The 21,339-nt window shown below is 34.3% G+C and overlaps 1 protein-coding gene across 4 annotated transcripts in view; it reads left to right on the top strand.

Annotated features, from left to right (window-relative positions):
• CCPG1 (cell cycle progression 1) overlaps window positions 1-21,339 on the top strand; it is a 41,457-nt gene that overhangs the window by 18,788 nt on the left and 1,330 nt on the right. For 3 of the 4 annotated variants that reach the window (XM_057722368.1, XM_057722366.1, XM_057722367.1), the window contains exons 2-9: window positions 1,388-1,456; window positions 3,605-3,725; window positions 5,931-6,007; window positions 6,992-7,196; window positions 8,938-9,033; window positions 10,836-11,087; window positions 15,309-15,430; window positions 18,040-19,436. In XM_057722368.1, the coding sequence (XP_057578351.1) occupies window positions 1,397-1,456; window positions 3,605-3,725; window positions 5,931-6,007; window positions 6,992-7,196; window positions 8,938-9,033; window positions 10,836-11,087; window positions 15,309-15,430; window positions 18,040-19,436 (2,330 nt within the window). In that variant the 5' untranslated portion in view covers window positions 1,388-1,396. The remainder of the gene's footprint in view (window positions 1-1,387; window positions 1,457-3,604; window positions 3,726-5,930; window positions 6,008-6,991; window positions 7,197-8,937; window positions 9,034-10,835; window positions 11,088-15,308; window positions 15,431-18,039; window positions 19,437-21,339) is intronic. The other variant, XM_057722369.1, reaches the window with a different exon arrangement.

Here is a 21,339-nt window from a genome sequence, read left to right as displayed (position 1 = left end):
TTAACTCATGAAAACTGGTTTAATGAGAAATTGGGCTTTATGTAGTCAATTTAATAAGGAATGCTGAAATAAAATTGCTAAGATATAAGATTGGTTAATATCCTATAGGGTATTTATACTGAGCCTTTGTGATAGTATTCTCTACTGGACAGAAAAAATGCACTTCCCTGTAATAGTTTTTTTGTTGTTTTTGTTGTTGTTGTTTTGTTGTTGTTTTTACAAATTTACCTTTAAATTTAGAAATTGCCTGGGCCCTAATTAGTTGTATATAGGAAATGAAACAATCAAATAACCTTGGGTAAATTTCTTATAAAATGTTCTATCTAGCGTGACGTTAAAAGTCACAGTCATCTTTATATCTTATTTTAGATTTTGAATAATTTGTCTGAAAACATGCTTATTTTGTACTGTTAGTGACCTGCCACCTCTCTGTATCTTCTTTTTATAAAATATTAGTTTACAAGAGTTTCCAGAATCACTGATGGACAGTCCAAATCTATATTTTTTGCCCTATGCTCATTTGTGCACTGGTTCCATATTAAATTGTCTGCAATAGAGTTCTATTAGAACACTAATCATCAACTTGGATATAATGGGTTCTCAGTATATGTGCAATAATGGAAGCATTTATAAGACTTATGTGTATAGAACAAAGTCAGCAAGATACCATTTACTTTAATGAGCTTGGTTTTGAAGTTTAAATATGTGTTTCAGATAGAAAGAGTAGAACAAACCAGGAGAGTGACCAGTGTGTGCTGGCTTAGGACTTGAGTCTATCTAGATTATTGCCAGTGGCCACAAGTTTCTAACTAACTTCTGGTCTTTTTCTTCCCCTGTTTTAATGTAAGTCAAGTATTACCAGCATGATTATTTTCCTAAAAACTGTTTGATCATATTCCTTCCCTGCTTGAAGATACTGCTTCATGTTGACAGCGCAGTAGACTTCATTTTGCTTGTGGAACTCTTCCATTTCCCCACGTGGTTTCTTCAGCCATGATTTTCACACCGTACTGTTCATTGAAAACATAGGCTTTTATTCTGGCATCATTCTCTCAACAGTTGACTTCCTCACAGTCAAATTGTTCTCCTTTACCTTTGTTTCTGCCTGGCCAAATCCTGCATTTCCTTTCAGATCCAGCTTGCTGCTTCATTCCACAGTAGGACCGTCTAGGCTATTTTGGCTCAGGAGGATCTCCTTGTCGTAAAAGTCTGGTTGTATTTGTCCATATAGATATACAAGGATGTCCTGTCTGATAAATCTATGGGGTGGGTTGTCTCAGTTTCACCTGGAAGGCAGTAAGCCACTTTTTGTACTTGGGTCACATATAGTGCTGCCTATAGAATTTTTAAAAATATGTCTCACGTCAGTATGTTTTTTTATTTGTAGACCTGAAAAATGTCTGAAAATTCCAGTGACAGTGATTCATCTTGTGGTTGGACTGTCATCAGTCATGAGGTATGCTATTTAATACTTTTTATAAGGCAGTTAATAATATTACAGTGTTAACAGTGATGTAAACTGGGTTCTTTGAAGGCCATTAGTTTTTTACATTTACGCATAAGATTCCATTGTATGTAGCTTTCCCACCTCTATTACACTTCACTGCTGAAAACTCTTCACAAGCCAGCATGTTACTGTACATTGCTTTCCTCAGCTTTGAGACAATAGGCAGGTATTTATTGAGGACTTATTATTGGTTGGGTCCTGTGCTTTACTTACATTCTCATATAATTTTAAACAACCCTCTGTGGTATAGATTGTTTTCATTCTTATTTTATAGTTGAGAAGTCCAGAGCTTAGAGAGATTCAGTAATTTGGCCAAGATTATGTAACTAGAAAACATCGGAGCCTGCTTTTAAAACAGACCAGAGAGGAGCATGGAAAACATGTGTTATGTTACATTATGTTATCATCTCAGAACTTGATGGGAAAAGGCCTATGGCTAGAAGTCTATCACAAAATGAACTTTATTACAGAAGTATGATGCTACATAACTAGTACATAATAAACTGATTTATTTTCTCACATTGGTAATATATATTAAATACAGGAAAAATCATTAAATAGTGATGAAGCAATAAGATAAAAACTATCTATACCTGTTTAAAGTGTTAATGGCATTATCTATAGTTTTCCTGTTTATTTCCTGTCTGTTATTTCCTGAGGAAAATAAACCTCACTTCTTTTCCTTCATCAATAAAAATTTTAAATGGCATTTTTTAAAATTGCTTTTTTGATAATTTACTGTTTAGACACTAGGTTAGTCATGTCTTCTAGAAAACAACATTAACCACACTTTCTGCAAGAAAGTTTTAAAGTTTATTAGCAGCTGTACCAGTTGAAATTGATGTGGTTGCTTTTTCTTCTTTCTTTCTTTCTTTTTTTTTTTAATAAGTGACTTTTCTATTTTTAACCTGTTTTCTTCAAAGCTTAGATCAACTCTCATAGCAACAGTTTCTCCTTCAAGGTTAATTAACAGTATAGGAACAAGGCAGCTGTGGGAGTCTGCAGTGTGAAGCAAGATAGCAGACCTTTTTGGTCTTTAGCCAAGTGTGTCCTTTGGGTGTTCTGTCTTAGAGATAGCTTGTCACAGAGTTGATCATATTTGTACCTCTATCCCTCTTCCCTCCATACCTTGTTATCAGGTTCTACTCTTTATTGCTAATGTCTCTTGGGTGTATTTCCTTTTCCTTTACCATTGCTACCATTCTGATTTAGGCCAGAACTGAACTCCTCAGTGACTCACAATTCAGCCCAAACCTTGTGTCTGTTACTACCATTCTCCTGCCACTTTAGGCACTCCCAGTCTTATATTCAGAATTCTTTCTAGGACTCAACTCAAACCCACTGCTTTAATGCAGTCTCTTAGTTTTTGCTGTTGTGAGTTACGTACATCAGGAGAACTCAGACCTTTTGATTTCATGGATCACTAAATTATAGGAAATTGAGGGAGGGGCCTGGAGAGAGGCAGAATCATTAGTGGGTAACTTATTTTGCTAATTAAGATGAGAAAAAAACCCTGTTAAGATCTACTTTTATTAAAGAAAAGACAGTCTGACATCAAAATAGGAAGGAAAACCTTGGAAAAATAAAGAATAGTCTGACATTTTATAAGGAAGGTTTACTCTATTAATTTAATAGGTTAATTTTAATCTTGTGCTTAAACTTCTTAGTCATGTGTTGCAATAATAAGTAATTATTTGCTTGTGGCTGTTTCTCTGAATAGGCTATAAATCTGACTTTTAGATTTCAGTTTTTTATACCCTGTGACATCTAGCAAAATGCCTTGCCTAGAGTAGTTCCATAAATGTTGAATAGAAGCAAATTAATAGAAATAGCTAAATTTAGAAACATCCTCCGGGATTCAGATTTATAGCTTGGGCTTATAGCATAGTTAGAGTGTTTGGCTTTTGGACTGACTTCTTTTAGAATCTAAACCATGGCTCCTTCCACAATTTTCCTGCTGTAGGCTTTATGGACTAAATTGAACAAAAGGAATAGATACTGTTCTCCTTGGAATATAGCAGCATCTGGGACTGCAGGTAGTCAAATCTAGCTTTGGGCAGCTGATAGACAAATAACTGATATTCACGTTTTCTCTAGGGGTCTGATATAGAGATGGTGAATTCTGAACGTGGTGCAGCCAGTGCCAGCTGTGAGCTCACCCCAGAATGCTCATCTTTATCACAGGAGCAGCTACAAGTATTGCAGGTAGAGCAGGGAGGTAAGTTTAAAGATGTCTGATTTTTCTTTTCTTTTTTTTTTTAATAGTATGTGTGAGCAACGTTATGAATCTTGCCTTCTTTCCAAGTGGGCAGCCTTTCTGGCTAGTCTAAATCATCAGGTCACTGAAAGACTAGAATTTTAGTGTGGATTAGGTGGGCAGGCCTAAAGAATGCAGTGGCACCAACCTGCCCAGGGGAGTTGTTTATTTGTGGCCTTAGTACATACTTGGGCCTCCATGTAACTCTTTGATACTGCTAGTATAGCCAGTAACTGTTTTTCATCTTGATTAAGACTAGTGATATACAAAATTATTTATTCATCACAAGGGATTTACTAAACTCTTCTCCAGTTACTATACTTCAGAGTATCTTTGGTTATAGGTGGTAAATGGTATTTAACTACTGTATTGCACTGATGTTATATATCCCTCTATGGGATTTGATGGCCACATTAATTATATAGAAAATTAAGAAACCCAAATAATTAATGCATCTTTATATTTAAATTACTTCTTAATTTTTTTTTTTTTAAGTTGCATTAAAATGTAAACAAAACATTTCTGTGTTAGGAGAATTAGGTGGATGTGTCAAGGCCAGAAATATGAAAGATTATACTTGTTAATCTTGTTTTCAGCCCATATGGGTTTTCTTGTTTGCTTGCTTTTAAAATTTATTTCTTTTATTTTTTGGCTGTGTTGGGTCTTAGTTGTGGCATACGGGATCTTCTGTTGCGGCATGCTGGATCTTTTGTTGTGGCACGTGGACTCTTTGCTGCGGTGTGTTGGCTTCTTTTCAGTTGTGGTGCATGGGCTTCTCTCTAGTTTGGGCGTGAGGGTTTTCTCTTCTCTACTTGTGACGCATGGGCTCCAGGGTGCGTGGGCTCTGTCGTTTACGGCAGGAGGGCTCTCTAGTTGAGGTCTGTGGGCTCAGTAGTTGTGGTGCTTGGGCTTAGTTGCCCTGACATGTGGGATCTTAGTTCCCTGACCAGAGATTGAATCCGTGTCCCCTGCATTGCAGGACGAATTCTTTACCACTGGACCACCAGAGAACTCCCCAGCTATGTGTTGATTGCTATTCTCATTTGAACAGTGATATCTTGTTTTCCTGTGTTCTTTTGAGTCCTTGTTTTTTATAGTCTGTTTTTTATTGTAAAGAATTTGTCATTTGAAGCCATAGTTTTGATCTTTCATGGGTCAGAGATCTCTTTGAGAATCTGAAAGCTATGGATCATCTCTCCCAAGAAATGCATATACTGAGATATGTAAAAAAAAATTTCCTTACTTCCTCAGGAGTCCTCAGACCCAAGTCCACCTTTGTTGGAGTCTCATCTCCAAATTAATATTCTGTTAGGGGCTATATATATAACACACATAAATGGTGGGGTTTTTTTTTCTTGTTATTTTGGAGGGGTTAACTTACATGAGAAAGACACATTTATGACAGAAAAACAAATGATGAGCAAAACAACTCAAAGACATGTATAATCCTTTTTATCTGGAGATAACATTATACCAACAATGCATATGCTTTGCTGTGTGTAAAACCTGATGCTTATTATGTACTTTTTTATATTTTTAGCTTCTATTAACATTTTATAGCCTTTTTCATTAAAAATATGATATTATAAACTCTAATTTGTACCTTTTTTTTTTTTTTGAGAAGTTTCTCATAAAATATATCTGCTGTGGTGACATTATCTTGTTTTTCTGTGTTCGAGTTCTTGTTTTTTATAGTCTGTTTTTTATTGTAAAGAATTTGAAGCCATAGTTTTGATTCTTGTGTTACTGGGCATTGACAGTCATTAGAATAGTGGGACCTTTAAGAATTTTGAATAAACTAAGAATTCAGGAAATGTGCCATCAGTTATCTGAGAATCAATTTTCCATATTAACAGGTTTTTACAAACACCTTGGCTTAAATACTTTGGAATTGTAAGGTAGAGATTGTTTATTTAGAGATTATGGTTTTTAGTAGATTTTTAAATGAGTTTAGTTTGGTACCTAAAATTATCCCCTGACAATTTCAAATAGTTATATTTGAAATACAGAGATCTTTTTAGCAACAATAGAGTGATGGTTATAATTACATGTGGCATTTCATTAAATCCACTTTAAAAATTAGGAAGAGATTTTATCTACCCATATTACAATATATGCAGACTACAAAAAGTCAATGAAGTGTAATTGATCTTTGCTTTATGTCAGAGAGCAGCCAGAATGGTACAGTGTTAATGGGAGGAACTACTTATCCAGCTGTGGAGGAAATGAAGTCAGCACTTGAGGTAACCTTGTGTTTTACTCTCTGGATATATGATAAAGTGTATTTCTTAGAGAATACTAATTAAAGCTTCCATTTCTATTTGTGCATTCTGTTCCTATTTGAATTATAAATAACTTTTTGTTGAAAAATGTGGGATTCTGCAGGTTGGTCAGTTTTAAGATTAAAGTTAGCTTCCATTTTTAACTCCTAATTAAGTGAGCTATCTTTTAATTTAGAAAAGTGATTTCTTGGTAATGTGTTAAAGATCTATTCATTTCACCTCTAATATTTTCTTTGGAAATACGTTGCATTCTTGAATTATATTCTTTATATCTAAAATGAAGTTTAGTTTTAAAATTTGAGAACAAACTAAATCTTGTCCTTTGGCATTTTACTTGACTTCCAGATAAAACTAGATAGCTGGATGATCTTTACATGGCATAGCTGTTGAAGTTTATCAGGAAAATTTAATCAGTCTTTTATGGTTCCCTGACCACAGACTTATGCCCAAATAAACCCATAGAACGGGTGAGAAACGAATCCTCCCTTTTTTGTGGACATTGGTTTGGAAAGGTGGGTTTGTTTTTCAGCTTCTGCAGCCCATGAATGAATGGTAGACAGCAGTTTGATTTAATTCTGAGAGAGTTAGTTGCCAACAAGTTTAATGGTGTTTTCAGACTGAAAGATGAACCTAGTATTTGTTTTTGATTTTTGTTTTTTGGGTTTTTTTTTTTGGCCATGCCATGCAGCTTGTGGGATCCTAGTTCCCCAACCAGGGATCGAATCCAGGCCCCTGGCAGTGAAAGTGCAGAGTCCTAACCCCTGGACCACCAGGGAATTCCCTAGGATGAGCATACTATTGAGTAATCCTTTCCTGTTGGACAGGACTTTAATTTTAAACCCCGTCACCATACTACTTAAGTACCATTATATACTTTGAACTGCCTAGAAAATATGAGGCCCATAAATAATTGTTGAATTTGTCTCTAACATTATGATTCTTCAGGGAGAGGAAGAAAAGTTACCTGATGACAATCTCTATTTTGGAACTGTCAGTGATGATTCTGATATTGTTACACTTGACCCACCTAAGTTAGAAGAAATTGGAAATCAAGAAGAAGCGATAATTGTTAAAGAAGCACAGAGTCTAGAAGACTTTAACATGGGCTCTTCCTCTAGCAGCCAGTATACGTTTTGTCAGCCAGAAACTGGTAAGAACTACATAACAAATACACTGATAGGAGACTTAGGACTCCTGTGACCACGTTTTATATCATGGCTTGTGTTCTGACCCTGAATCTCAGGTTTTGAATATATTAGGGTAAAACTCAAGAAAATTTTTTGTAAAATCTACTGTTATATCTAGTGTTTTCCTAGAGCTAGGGCTAGAGCACAGTAGTCTAGTAAATACCATCTTTTATCTTTAAAAAAGGAAAAAAATAGCTTCAAGGAGATTTGTTAATGTCTCAAACACTCGAAAATGCATTTGACAATTTTTAGGTCTTTAGGAGTGGAAGATTGAGCCATTGTACCTAAAAAGCAGGAGAATGTTAGACTTTTTAGTTACAGTGGTACAGATTTTATATTATGGAAATACTGAAAGAAACTTTTTATTGACTTTCAGATCCATTTAATTATTAGTCACTCAACAAACCTTTACTGTGCCACACAGGATTTAAGGAACCCGCAAAACAGCAGCATCCTAAAGTCTTGAACTTTGGATCTTTCACTTTAGATTGAGTTATGAAAATGTACCCATTGTAAATCACATTCTTAATGCAATTAATGCCTATCGTTTAGATAGGATCATTTGGAGGTAAAATGTGAGTTACTGAGCTAATTCCTTCTACAATTCTTTGGCTCAGTTTTAGGGACATATATAACATCTCTCAGGGTAATATAAATAATTAGACACAAAGTTACAGAAAATCTAAGAAAGAAATCTATAATTAACCCCCAATTATAATTTAGGGTGGATTATGGGAGAGACACCTGGGGCATTGCTAGTGATAATAAGAATTTCCTAATTTGATGCAAAAACAGGAACATGTAGTATTTATTTCAGATCATTTTCTGAGATTTTACCATTCTTTGTGTCATTTGCCAAAATCAGACAGTGGAATTTCTGTCATTCCAATTTAAGATGATAAAATTCAAATAGAGATTAAACCAGATGCTGGTTTAATTTGAGAATATTTGTGGTCCAGAATGTGTAGTCAAATTGAAGCCAGGAGCATTGCAGAAGAGTTCAAGCAGACATTTAAGAAATGATGCCACACACTGTTGATTTTTTTTCCAGGAACTTCAGTATTTCAAAGCACATTATTCTAGTTTTTAATCTCCTTTCTTGGACTTGGACTTCTTGGGAATTTTACAGATTCGGTTAACCAGAATATTTTTTTAGGTGTATTTTTATCCATTGCTATCCCTCCCAAGGGAATTAATTATTTCAATAAAGAAAATGTTAAAAAAATAATCAAAAATGATATTTTGGACTATGTTGAAAATAGTATATATACGTCAGTTATCAAGAGTTTTTGTTCTCTTCCCTTAGCCCGTATTTTTCTTGGTTGGTTAATTTCCTGCTACCTGTTGCTTTTTTTTTTTTTTTTTTTTTTCTCTTTTCCCTTTCTTCTCATCTCTATAGGATTTCAGCTTCATTTTTTTTCTTCTTATAAATCAGATTCTTGTGGCAATAATCTTTTTGTTGATTTAAGAACATTTCCCACTCCCTCCATATGACCCTGTCCTCCTCTAAGGAACCAGACTTGGTAGTTGTAGAAAAGTTTGTATTGTATATATGTGTTTTTTAAAAAGGCATGATTATTTGATTTTGATGGAGCACAAGTGATAATGTTAATGATAATTAAAATAAGTATTTTTCAATTCTCTTTCCTTTTTATTCTTTATAATTAAGCTTTATACATCTTTTTTCCTGTTTATTCACAAAAGAAAGGTGGTGGGAGAAGCTGTGGAAGATTCCTGAATGCATAAGGGGATGGGATGATCAGCTGAAACACCATGTTCCTAGCCAACTCGCTTTCCAAGGTGGTTGTGACTAAATTTGATCAGCTTTTCTAGAGCTGAGTGTGCCTAGTCACATTTACTATTTACTTAGTGCTTTAAAGATATCTATTGTAATCTGTGATACTCTGAACAGGTGTTCAAAATTGATCTTGTAATAAAGCTGGCTAAGCTTATTGCATGCCTTTGCATTGCTTGCATCTTGTACTGTGGGCCAAATTATGCTTTAAAAGAAGTATAAAAATAAAAAATTTTCAGCTATGCTATGTATGGGTTAAAAAAGATGGAAGCATTAGATAAGGATGCGAATTTGTTTGTATGGATTAGGCTGGTTTGTTTACTTATAATGTGTAGTGAAGGCAATAAGTTAATGTGGAATTGAAAATTTAAGAAATTTTGACAATGGTTTGTTTTTATATTTACCCATCTTAATAATGTCAGAAAGTCTGACTTAAGTACTCCAGCCATGATCATGAATGCCTTTGTATTATGTAATGCTTTGTTTAAGTCTTCCTTTCTTTCTCTTTGTCCAAGAAATGTAACCTCACAGATGAGGCGACGACATCTTGGAAAAACTAGTGATCAAGAATAACCAGATAAACATGATGGGCATAAGGGTTATGACCAAAAGATCTCTCACTGGCATCTATATCACTAAATATTAGGCATATTCATTGATTCAGTAGTGCCTTCTATCTTTGTGTTTGTTGTTATGTGAAAGTTAACTGAATTCTCTGTGATCTGTCTTTTAAGTATTGTCTAACCCAAGTCACCAGCTTTGCTGTGGCATGGATACCCTGTCTTCTGAAAAGCTGTTTTGCTTTTTCAAAGCATGAATGTTTGTTATTTTGGAGCTCGTTGTATCACATTCACATTCACATTTAATCCTTACTTTTAGTACTTTTTTTCTTCTCCATGGCCTATGGAAGTTATTACTGAGTCATCTAATCTTTTGTGTCAGCATATAGTTTATTGATATATGGAACAATGTTAAGAAATTATACACTTGAAAAAGCTGAAGATGGTTTTTTCCAATGAATATGCTTCTAGTACTTGAGATTTCTTGTGGAATTTTTTTTTCAATTTGTTGTTCTTTATTATTCTTTTCATAAAGGAGCAGCACAAGACTAGTCCTTAATATCGGAGATAGCTATTGTGTCACTTCCTCATGCTGACATATTTACTAGAGGGTAAAATTAATAACCTTCTAGTAAGAGTGGCAGTCGAAGGGAAGGGCTCATCTGACTTCTGGAAACCTATGTTGAACTATAGTGCTTTGAACCTTAATTTTGGGCTCATACAACAGCTTTTGGGCTCATAGGATGGCAACAAAACTAGAGACTAATACACTCAAGGAAATTTTTGATAGTTATTGCCTTTTTTTTAAGACACAGGAACTACTTATATACCTCCCTCTGTTCCTTAAACAGTTGAGCTTAAATTACCTCTATTTGAAATTAAATGAAGAGATAGAGGGTTTTTTTCCCTTCTAGAAATAGCATTTGTTTGTGGCTCTAATAGCAGTGAAATTGAATAGGCTATGAGAATGATTGTTCTAATGGTGTAAACTATAAGGGAGGTTAAAAAAAAAAACAACAAAACTAAAACCAGACCCTCTGTAGTTAACAGATTCTTATGTATAACAGTTGAAATCTTGGGCTTTATGTTGATAAACTTGAAAGCTTGAGTTTTTGTTTCTTTTGTGTTGTTTTGTTCTTGGCTGTTGTATGTAAAAAGGCATGTAGGGATGGCATTCTAAATCATATTTACTGGGAAAGCTTTTCTAAAATATTTAACATTTTTCTACATTTTTCTTTTTAAAATAGTATTTTCATCTCAGCCTAGTGATGACGAATCCAGCAGTGATGAAACCAGTCGTCAGCCCAGTCTGGCCTTTAGACGACGCCGTGCAAGGAAGAAGACGGTTTCTAGTTCAGAAACTGAGGAAAGGCTACTTGCTGAACAAGAAACTGAACCCTCTAAGGAGCTGTGTAAACGTCAGTTCAGTAGTGGTCTCAATAAATGTGTTATACTTGCTTTGGTGATTGCAATCAGCATGGGATTTGGACATTTCTATGGTGAGTATTTGAACATTTGTTGTATATAAACTGATGGTGCAGAGTGAGGAATTCTGGGATCTGTTTTCAGGGTCATCTTTAAAATACGACCTTGGAAAGCTTGTGCCTGTTTGAGCCTTAGTTTTCTTACTTGGAAAATGGGGATAGTGTTGCCTCACAAAGCTGTTTGCACTTAAATGAAGCAGTATTTAAGAAATGTCAGGATTGTTCATATATATGTATTTTTTTTTAAATAAAATTTTGGAAGATTAAAAATTTGAAATGCTTAACGAGGCAAATCATTTTAATTTAGGATCACAGTTAAACTAGTTTTAACTGTGACTTTAGTAGGAGAATTATTTAAATTCCAGTTGAAATAGTTACATTTGAAATGTCACAATAATTGGTGCTCATCATTTCTACCTTCAGGTTTCATGCAAGTGTTGTATTTTGTGATCATTGTTGTTCCTTCCGTGATTCACATGACATAAGAATTCATTTGTTTTATCCTTTTCTCACTATTATCCTTGCTAGTGTTTATTTACATTGATTAATAGTTTTCTTAATGCAGAACCTTTCATTAAAAGTATCCTGGGTGAAAAGAGGAAGGAATTCCATGTGGTGTTATTTTTCTTTAGGGAGTCTAACCATTGAATCTTATTTAAGGTGTATATTTGTACAAAGATAAGACTGAGAACTGAGCTTTCATACTTTTTGCATTATTAGAATTTTGAAAAACACACTTAAACGAATGTCTTTGATCTTGTCAACTTCACAGATTTCAGTTTGCCTTATATTAACTACTTTTAGGATTTTTGCCTACATAATCCACAGTTTGGCTTTCTGAGTAATCTGGTTTTACTAGTTCCTTCCAACAGTGTGTTCCTTAAAATTGAAGAATTACATGTACCCTTTGTTGATTTGTGGAAAAGATGTATTATTCAACACAGTGTAATGTTAGAAGAAATGTAACGAAGACAACCAATTCTTGTTTGAAGTCAGAGTCAGTAAAATGTGTTTCCTATTTACCTTTATATTAATAAAAATAAGTAGACTCCTGGTGGATGTCTGCTTGAATTTAATATTGGGATCATGTAATTTGTATCCTCCCTTGAAGTTTGTTGTGATGAGATTTGACTTGAAATATGTATTTAACTTGTTTATTATCTAGCTGGAGCAAATATATGAATACATTTTTTTGAGCATGGTTTTTTCCCCTTGCAGGTAAACATGGAGGTAACAAAGGAGAAGGTCTTATTTTAATCTTTTTCTCTTACTAAAAAAAAAAATTGGACAGTAATTTAATGTTAATCCACATTGCATTAAAACCCTATAAATTGCATGATCTTTAAGTATTTTGTAGAATGATCAATTAGGAGTGCTTTCAAAATTGAGAAATTATTGCCCTGTTACTTAAGAATTTTGGTTACTTGTAAAATTTACTTTATTAATTACATTTAATAAAATATTTTCCTGCAGTATTTCAAACCAGGTTTTCAGAATAGGAACAACCTTCATACTAATAGGTCTTATATACTAATGAGATTGGCTCAGGGAATATACAAAAACTTAACCTGAATGATAGCTTTTCAAAGTCACTTTTAAGGACATCACATTTTTTTTCTTAATTGTGGCACTGATCTCAATACTTTGAGGGTTCTTTTGAGTTGGTTTTAGAGCCAGCTTGAATTTCCCAGGCACTCCATAATCAGTCATTTGCTTTACAATCATTTAACAAGAACACACTACTAAGTTAATCACTCAGAACACTGACAGACATTGGCTCCATGTAAATTTGAAGTGTCAGATCTATTTTGGAAGGAAGAGAGAGCTAGAAGGACTGAGGATAGTAAAAGAATGTACTATAGGTGTTTGTCACTGTTTCAGGTCCTGAAAGTGCATACAAATTTTTTTTTTTAAAATCTTGATGAAGCACCTGTCTTATTCTTTCTTTTACCTGTAGACTATCCATATCCTAAATCAACAGTGAATTTCATTTTATGACACTGAGTCATCCTAGAGATGGTAGGATTTGAGTTGGGTGTGGACTTATGCTTATGCTATGTGGAAGGAAAGTAGAATGTTCTAGCAGTGCAGAACCTGATAACCTGAAAGTAAACTTGCTAGTTTTGGGAGTACTGAAAAGACTGGCAGGATTATAGCAGAATATTTAGAAATAATGGAATATAAGGTTGGAATATGTGGGATGCTATTATATTGTAAAACATCTTGGACTCTGAGTAGGAGAGTTTGATTTATAGAGTGACCTGGCAGCAGTAATTTTAGAAGAAAAGTGCAGGAAAATAGTGTGGGATAAATTAGAACAGTCAGCTAGAAGGTTTTGTAATTCAGGTATTTGGTGATCAGGACCTTGCCAGTTCTAGTGATGGTGGGGTTGGAGAGAAGATTGGTGAAATAAGGGACACTAAAGTAACAATGGAACATAGAACTTTGACCCTGGATACTTGAGATATTGGTGGTTTACTTTTTAAATTCCAAGAAGTGTAGAAGTGTGTTAGTTGCTTTACTTTTGGCGTTGGGGGAGTTTGAGGGGAAGGGTTTTGCTAGATGATAAAAGTTAGTACAGTACATGGTGAGCACAGTTTAGTTTGTTTTCACCCAACTTTATTTTAGAATAAATTAGGGCAGGTGCTGAAGTAAGTTTTTTTTTTTTTTTTAATGAAGACACCTCAAAAATTATGCTCAACAGGCAGCTGGATGTATTGGCTGCAAGCTGTGGTGAGGTAGAGACTCTATCTGTAGAAGAGAAGTCTTACAGCAGTTGTTAGCAAAACCTGACAGTGGGTTTATTTGGTTAAGGGAGGCAGATTTGTGGACATAACCAGAAGGCCTTACACCCTGGGTTGTAAAACTTTATAGTTAGGCAGCTGAAGATGTAGAGGGAAAAAAACCTAATAGTTAGTGAGGTTGATTGATAAAGGGCACAATGACAGTCATCAAACATATGCTATGTAATAGTACCGAAAACTCAGATCTCAACACATTTTTAAATTATTTTCCAGTGGCCAAACAAATTCATTGTTAGCGGCTTGAGAAAAAGTTAGAAGTGTTCTGTTGCTTTGGGAACTATAGATAAATTACAGTGTTTCAAAAACTCTGAGATTCTTTTGAGTAATATTGAAACGATTTTGCCATGCAAATTTGTGATTTTTTTCCTATTTATTGTGGAGAAGTGAATTCTAACAGAATATCATAGCTATTAACTGGTAACAGTTGTCTGCAATTTGGCAAAAGTTTTCTCTTTAGTGGTTTTCAAGACGTACCGATGAAATAAGTTAATTTTTCAGAAATCAACAAACTATTAATTATTATATTCTCTCATTACCAAATTCTGTGATGTGTTTATGTAATGGCATGCCACTCAGTAGATGTAATATTATGGTTGCCAAATGCATTTTGCCTTCTTTTTGGTTTAGTGTTGTTTTTTTCTCAAGCATGAAGCATGTGAATAGCATGTCTTCGCAAATTAACATTTTGATTTTTAGGGTGAAAATATAGAACATCCTGATTAATTTGCGGTTCCTTTATCACTGGGATAGGGATGGTGATACTCCAATACAGACCTAACTAATGCAGAGTTCTTAAAAGATCTGGCTTTGAGAATGGTGGGTAATCATAGTTAGCCAATTATTTTCCTTGCTATTCTTTTTGGGCTTGTGCTGTGTCATTTAGGCAAAATATAGTGAGGAAAAATAGACATTTTCATTTTTCCTTAGTGACTTATAACCTGTGAATAGACCCATGGTTTGTTTCTTTCTGTTGAAGTGAGGAATGCAACACTTTATGTACCTCAAGAGAGCCCTTAAAAACCACAGACTTGAGTGCCTTCAATATAGTAAGACAGAAACATTACATAAATTATTTTGTTTGGTAAGGTAATATGGTCTGGCTTGTTTTAATCAAAAGGATAGTGCACTGCTTAAATATCCCTGGTGTATGCTAAATAAAATAAGAAATATATTAACCTACTTGGCCTGATTTATAAATAACATCCATATGCCACCATTTGATGAATGACACCATAAGATTTTACTTATTCCTTCTTTGTTTATAATAATCAGAATTTTTATAGAACTGTGAAATGCTGATATTTTGAAGAAAATGATCCTGTCTTGATTAAGCAGTTAAATATATATGCAAAATAAATGTTTTATTGTATGTTTAAAAATATTAATCGTGCCATTTATGTTATGTATCCCTAATAAAAAGTTTTATTTTTAGGCACAATTCAGATTCAGAAACGTCAACAGTTAGTCAGAAAGATACATGAAGATGAATTGAATGACATGAAGGATTATCTTTCCCAGTGTCAACAGGAACAAGAGTCGTTTGTAGATTATAAGGTATGTACTAGTAATAAATTTTAAAAATTTTGTTAGCCAATAATTATTATGCTATTCAGATATAAGTACAGTGCAGATTAGTAAATCAATAATATTGGTACTTGATGATTGAGTACTTACTGTGTCCTGGTTATTGTTGTACCTCACATACAGTATTTCTCTTATTTCTTGCCACATCTGGCAGATTATAGATGGGAAAGAGGTTCAAAAAAGTTAACTTTCCCATGTCTAGCAACCAGCAGAGCTGAATTTAATTCTGTTAATCTGACTCCAAAGATGTTATTCCTAATCACTATATTATAGTTACCATTATTTTCATTTATGTTACATATAAAACATGATTAACATTATTTTTATAGAGCCAAGCAAAACATTTTCATTCAGTGAGAGAGGAAGAGGAGAGTTTGTGGCTTCTCTAGGAGCCACCCTTGATCAAGGGAAATAATCAGCTGGTCCTTTTTCTCTGATTTTGTGTCAGTTATGAAGAAAGAGAAAGCATGTTACACTTTCATACCTGAAATTCACCTAGCTCTAACAGGACTGTGATGTCCATTCTGGGTTTATGAGGATTAGAAAATACCTGGTCTCCTCTCTAGTTCTTGCCTAGGAATGGTGTAGGGATTATAGATAAGCTCAGGGTAGAAAGGTAAACTGTTCCTTTTTCCTTCCATTTCCCTAAATTTTCTTCACAATTTATATATATATATATATATATTCTTTATAGGGTTATGATTATATTTCTTTGGAAGACAGAATCCCACTTAATATCTGAATTATATCTTTCAGGGAGGGACTTCTGAAGTTAATTGTAAATAGTTTTCCCTGCCTTGAGCAGAGGATGTTATAAAAAAGAGCAGCCATTTTCTTCTTTACCATCATGGTTTCTGATTCCATAGAATGATGTTGGCTGTAAGGAGACTCGCCCTGTGTAGATTTTTACTGAGTCAGTTCTTGCAAACCTCTTGTCTCCAGCTGTTAAATGTGGTTTGGATTTTGAAGATCATCATGGAAGACCTGTCCAGGATTCTCTTATTAGTCACTTAATTTAAGATTTTAGAGTTTACTGGATACAGAATATTGTACCCTCCAGTCATTCTGTGGTGCTCTCCGTGCTTGTGCATTTAAAGATAATGTTACATTAGTCAGTTCTACTCCATAGTTCACTTAAAAAATTACTTAAGTGTAGTTGATTTACAGTATTATATCAGGTGTACAGCATAGTGATTCAGTATTTTTACAGATTATACATTAAAAGTTATTATAAGATAATGCCTATAATTTCCTGTGGTATACAATATATCCTGTTGCTTATGTATTTTATACATGGTAGTAGTTTGTATCTCTTAATCCCATACCCTTAATGTGCCCCTCCCCTTTCCCTCTCCTCACTGGTAACCACTAGTTTGTTTTCTGTATCTGAGTCTGTTTCTGTTTTGCTATATACATTTGTTTATATTATGTTTTGAATTCCACGTATAAGTGATATCATACAGTATTTGTCTTTCTCTGACTTACTTCACTAAGCATAATATTCTCCAAAGTCCACTTCTTTTGGGTAGATGAAACTTGTTTTCTCTCATATAGGGAGAGCAGATGAAATGACTGTCAGGAAATTTTAAATTTTAATTTGCTCTTTGAAGATTAATGAGCTAGACAGTGAAACATCCATTAGAGAGAGTTATTTTTCAAGTGAAAAATACTGTCATTCAAAGGACTTTTTTTTTTTTTTGTCTCCATAAATCAGATGTTTTTCTGGTCTGATTCAAAGGGAATAGTCATAATGTTTGTAGTAAATTAAGCAAAGCTGAAGTATCATTTTGTTGATTTATGAAGATATTTTAATGGACTGGATAGTGCTATAACCATTAACCTGTTTAAATATATTGTTTAGTTTCTTGCTGTGTGATTAAAGTTTTTCTTTTTTTACTAATACATGTATTGAAAGGAAAAATCAGATCATTCAAGGCTACCTAGCACTACAGCAAAATTCTGTAAACCTGATTGGACATACTTTCTCTATCAGCAAGGGTGCTGATTTCAGAGTTACATTGCTAATCTAGTTACAGTCTCTTCAGAAAATTATTTGAAATTGGAGAAATTAGTTGTAAATGTTACCAAGATTCAGTCAGTATGGGAGAACGTGTGACTTATCTGCACTTAGAGATGTTAATTTGCATAGGACCAAGATATTTCAAATAGGGCTAAGATTATTGAAATTTTTTTCCTTCAAAGAGCGCAGTGAGTATAAACAGAACTTTTTGAAGCCTGAAGTCATCTCTAGCTGTAATTTTACTTTTTATAAAAGATAATCTCCCTTACCCAAGGATCAGAGAATCTTTAGTCCTTCCTAAACTCTCTCTAGGAGCCTTCTCAGGAGAGATTAGATTCCTGTAGTCAAAGATAGAAAGCTGTCTTCTTCCAGCATGCTATGTTTTTATTTTGATGCAGCTCCTTGTATTTTCTAATTTTCATATATTGAAAGAACTACATAAAGGATAGTCTCTGCAGAAATAGACACTAAACATTTGAGTATTTGTTATATCTTAAAGATTTAAATTCAGCTTTTAAAGCACTGGACATTTTTCTTTCTTATCTTTCAAAAAATTTAGTCATTGAAGGAAAACCTTGCAAGCTGTTGGACCCATACTAAAGCAGAGAAGATGTCCTTTGAAACTCAGAAAAAGAACCTCGATACAGAAAATGAGTATCTTAGAACATCTCTGGAGAAGGAAGAAAAAGCCTTATCTTCATTACAGGAAGAGTTAAGGAAACTAAGAGAACAGATTAGGATATTGGAAGATAAAGGGACAAGCGCTGAATTGGTTACAGAAAATCAGAAACTGAAACAGCATTTGGAAGAAGAAAAGCTGAAAACAAACAGCTTCCTTAATCAAAAGGAGACTCTGTTGGCAGAAGCAAAGATGCTAAGGAGGGAACTGGAAAGAGAACGACTAATAACCATGGCTTTAAGGGTGGAACTCCAGCAGCTGAGCTCTAGTCAGTCATATGGCAACCCAGACTCTCCCAGTGAAAAAAAGGAAATAGAAATGTTACGGGAAAGACTCACTGAGCTGGAGCGCAAGCTAAACTTTGAACAGCAGCGTTCTGATTTGTGGGAGAGACTGTATGTTGAAGCAAAAGATCAAAATGGAAAACAAGAAACTGATGGAAAAAAGAAAGGGAACAGAGGAAACCACAGAGCTAAAAATAAGTCAAAGGAAACATTTTTGGGTTCTGTTAAGGAAACATTTGATGCCATGAAGAATTCTACCAAGGAGTTTGTGAGGCATCATAAAGAAAAAATTAAACAGGCTAAAGAAGCTGTAAAAGAAAATCTGAAAAAGTTCTCAGATTCAGTTAAATCCACTTTCAGGCATTTCAAAGATACCACCAAGAATATCTTTGATGAAAAAGGCAATAAAAGATTTGGTGCTACAAAAGAAGCAGCAGATAAAAAACCAACAGTTTTTAGTGAATATTTGTATCCACAGTATAAGGCACGCACACAAAACCAGAATAGTAGAGGCCCTACTATGCAAAGAGAGAGAAGGAAAGAAAAGGCTCATTTTGAAGAATTTGGAAAAAATACAAACTCACAGAAGTGCAGTGCCAAGCATGACTGTGGTGAAAATTATAATTCTTTCAGAAAGGCTTGTTCTGGTGTATTTGAATGTGCTCAACAGGAATCCATTAACCTTTTTAATGTCAAAATGTTGAATCCTGTAAGGATAGATGAATTTAGACAGCTAATTGAAAGGTATTTGTTAGAAAAACTGGATAGTTTTCATCATTGGAAAGAACTTGATCACTTCATCAATAAGTTTTTCCTAAATGGTGTCTTTATACATGACCAGAAGCTCTTCACTGACTTTGTTAATGATGTTAAAGATTATCTTAAAGACATGAAGGAATATCAAGTAGATAATGTTGGAGTATTTGAGAAGTTGGATGGATATATATATAGACACTTCTTTGGTCACACCTTTTCCCCTCCATATGGACCCAGGTCGGTTTACATAGCACCATGTTATTATAATAGTTTTTAACATTTATAGATTGGATAGAATTTTTATCATTTGATAAGTTTCTTAGAATGTTACTGTAGTTGACCTGTAAACAATGTGGGGGTTAATCTGCATGTGATCTATAGTCAGTCACTCTGTATCTGCAGTTCCTCTGCATCTGCGAATTGAACCAACCACAGACCATGTAGTACTGAAGTACTTACTATAGAAAGATATCCATGTATAAGTAGGCTCACGAAGTTCAAACCTATGTTGTTCAAGGGTCAACTGTATTTGTAAAAGTACTTTTTGTAAACAAAAGTACTATTTGTAAAAGTACTTTATTGCCCGAAAATTTAGGATAAATTAAGTTGAAAGATAAAATTTTAAGTTAAAATCTGTTACAAACTGAAAATTTCATATCATCAGTTTGACTTGAGCAAATGGTTTAATTTCTGTCTTAAAAAATCAGTTAAGGATATATAATCCTATTTTAGCCTATTTTGTTTCTTTTCATTATACCTTATATGAAAAGATAATCACTTTAAGTGAAATTATTTTCCTTTGATTTTTCTTGTTTACTTACTTTGGGAAGCTAGGAGTGAAAAATACAAATTTCACTTTGAAATCAGAATAACAATTCAAGTGTCCCACTTACTTTCATTTGTCTATTCCATTTACAAATTAAATTATGTATTTAATACATTTATTACAGAATTATTGTTGGTAAAGGTAGAGGCATGATCAGTGTGGCAAACTTAGCAAGCCAGAAGTTCTAATGTGTGTGCTTTATATATAACCTCTAACATTGTATCCATTGCATATCAGCTTTCTATTCTGTAACATGAAGCTCACCTAATCTTCGAATGTTAGCTTTATTTTTTACTTTGGAGATAATTTTATATATATATACCTTTTTGAATAAATGTAATGTGTCTATAAAATAATGAGACTGATTTTGGTGTCTTTAGTCATTAAATACATATCTTGTGCAAAGTGCTGTGAGGCTGCCCAGAGGAAACAAATGAAAAATTCTTGCAGTCAGGGAGCTCACAAGCTTTTGGAGAACTAGGTCAGTACAAGAAATGTATTGGACGTGTAGAGGCATATGTATATGGTAGCTTCAGTCTGGAGATATTTGGGAAGGCTTCATAAGTGAGATGGCCTTTGAACTGAACTTCTTTTCAACTAGCTTTTTAAGGAGAAGTGAGAACTTGCCAAGCAAATAGGGCAGGACATTCCACTCAACAGATTCGAAGATGTGAAGACATGCTACTTTAAGGAGGCAAGGTAGTGCTGGGTGTAAACAGAAGAAAAAATTCAGATCATGAAGAACCTTCACTTTATGCTGAAGTGCTTGCTTTATTGCATTTTGGGTCACTGGCAGTAGGCTGAAGGGTTTGTTGGAAAGGGTGAAGCTAGATGCTAGAAAGTGGTCTTTGAAACAATATAGACATAAGCTGATGAATATTGGAACCAGGGCAGTAGCAGGAGTAGAAAGGAGGAGGCATATTTGAACAATATATAGTAAGTAAAATTGGTGGTATTTCTTGTGAAAGAGAAGTAGGAAGTAACAGTGACTTCCAGATTTCTGGGTTGGGCCGCTAGATAGTGACATCAGCTACGCTAAGGAATACCAGGAGGTTTTGTGTAAGGGGAATTGGAAAATGAGAATTTTGTTTGGAGGTACCTGTTGACATACAAGTAGAATTAGTTGGCCATTGGTTATATGACTCTGTCTCTAGCCAAGACTCTGTGTGTGTGTTGGTAGTCTAGGCTGGAGGTATTTATCAGACTCCTGGGGAACACCAACACCTAAGGGGCTGTAGAGAAAGAAGGCTGAGAATGAAGGCCAGAGAGTGGTATCATGAAAATCCAAAGGTCATCTCAAGTAAGGAATATTTC

This window comes from Hippopotamus amphibius, chromosome 2, assembly GCF_030028045.1.
Source record: "Hippopotamus amphibius kiboko isolate mHipAmp2 chromosome 2, mHipAmp2.hap2, whole genome shotgun sequence".
In the NCBI taxonomy this organism is placed as follows: Eukaryota; Metazoa; Chordata; class Mammalia; order Artiodactyla; family Hippopotamidae; genus Hippopotamus; species Hippopotamus amphibius.
Note: the sequence above shows the minus strand (reverse complement) of the source record. Positions and strands in the feature narration are given on the sequence as shown.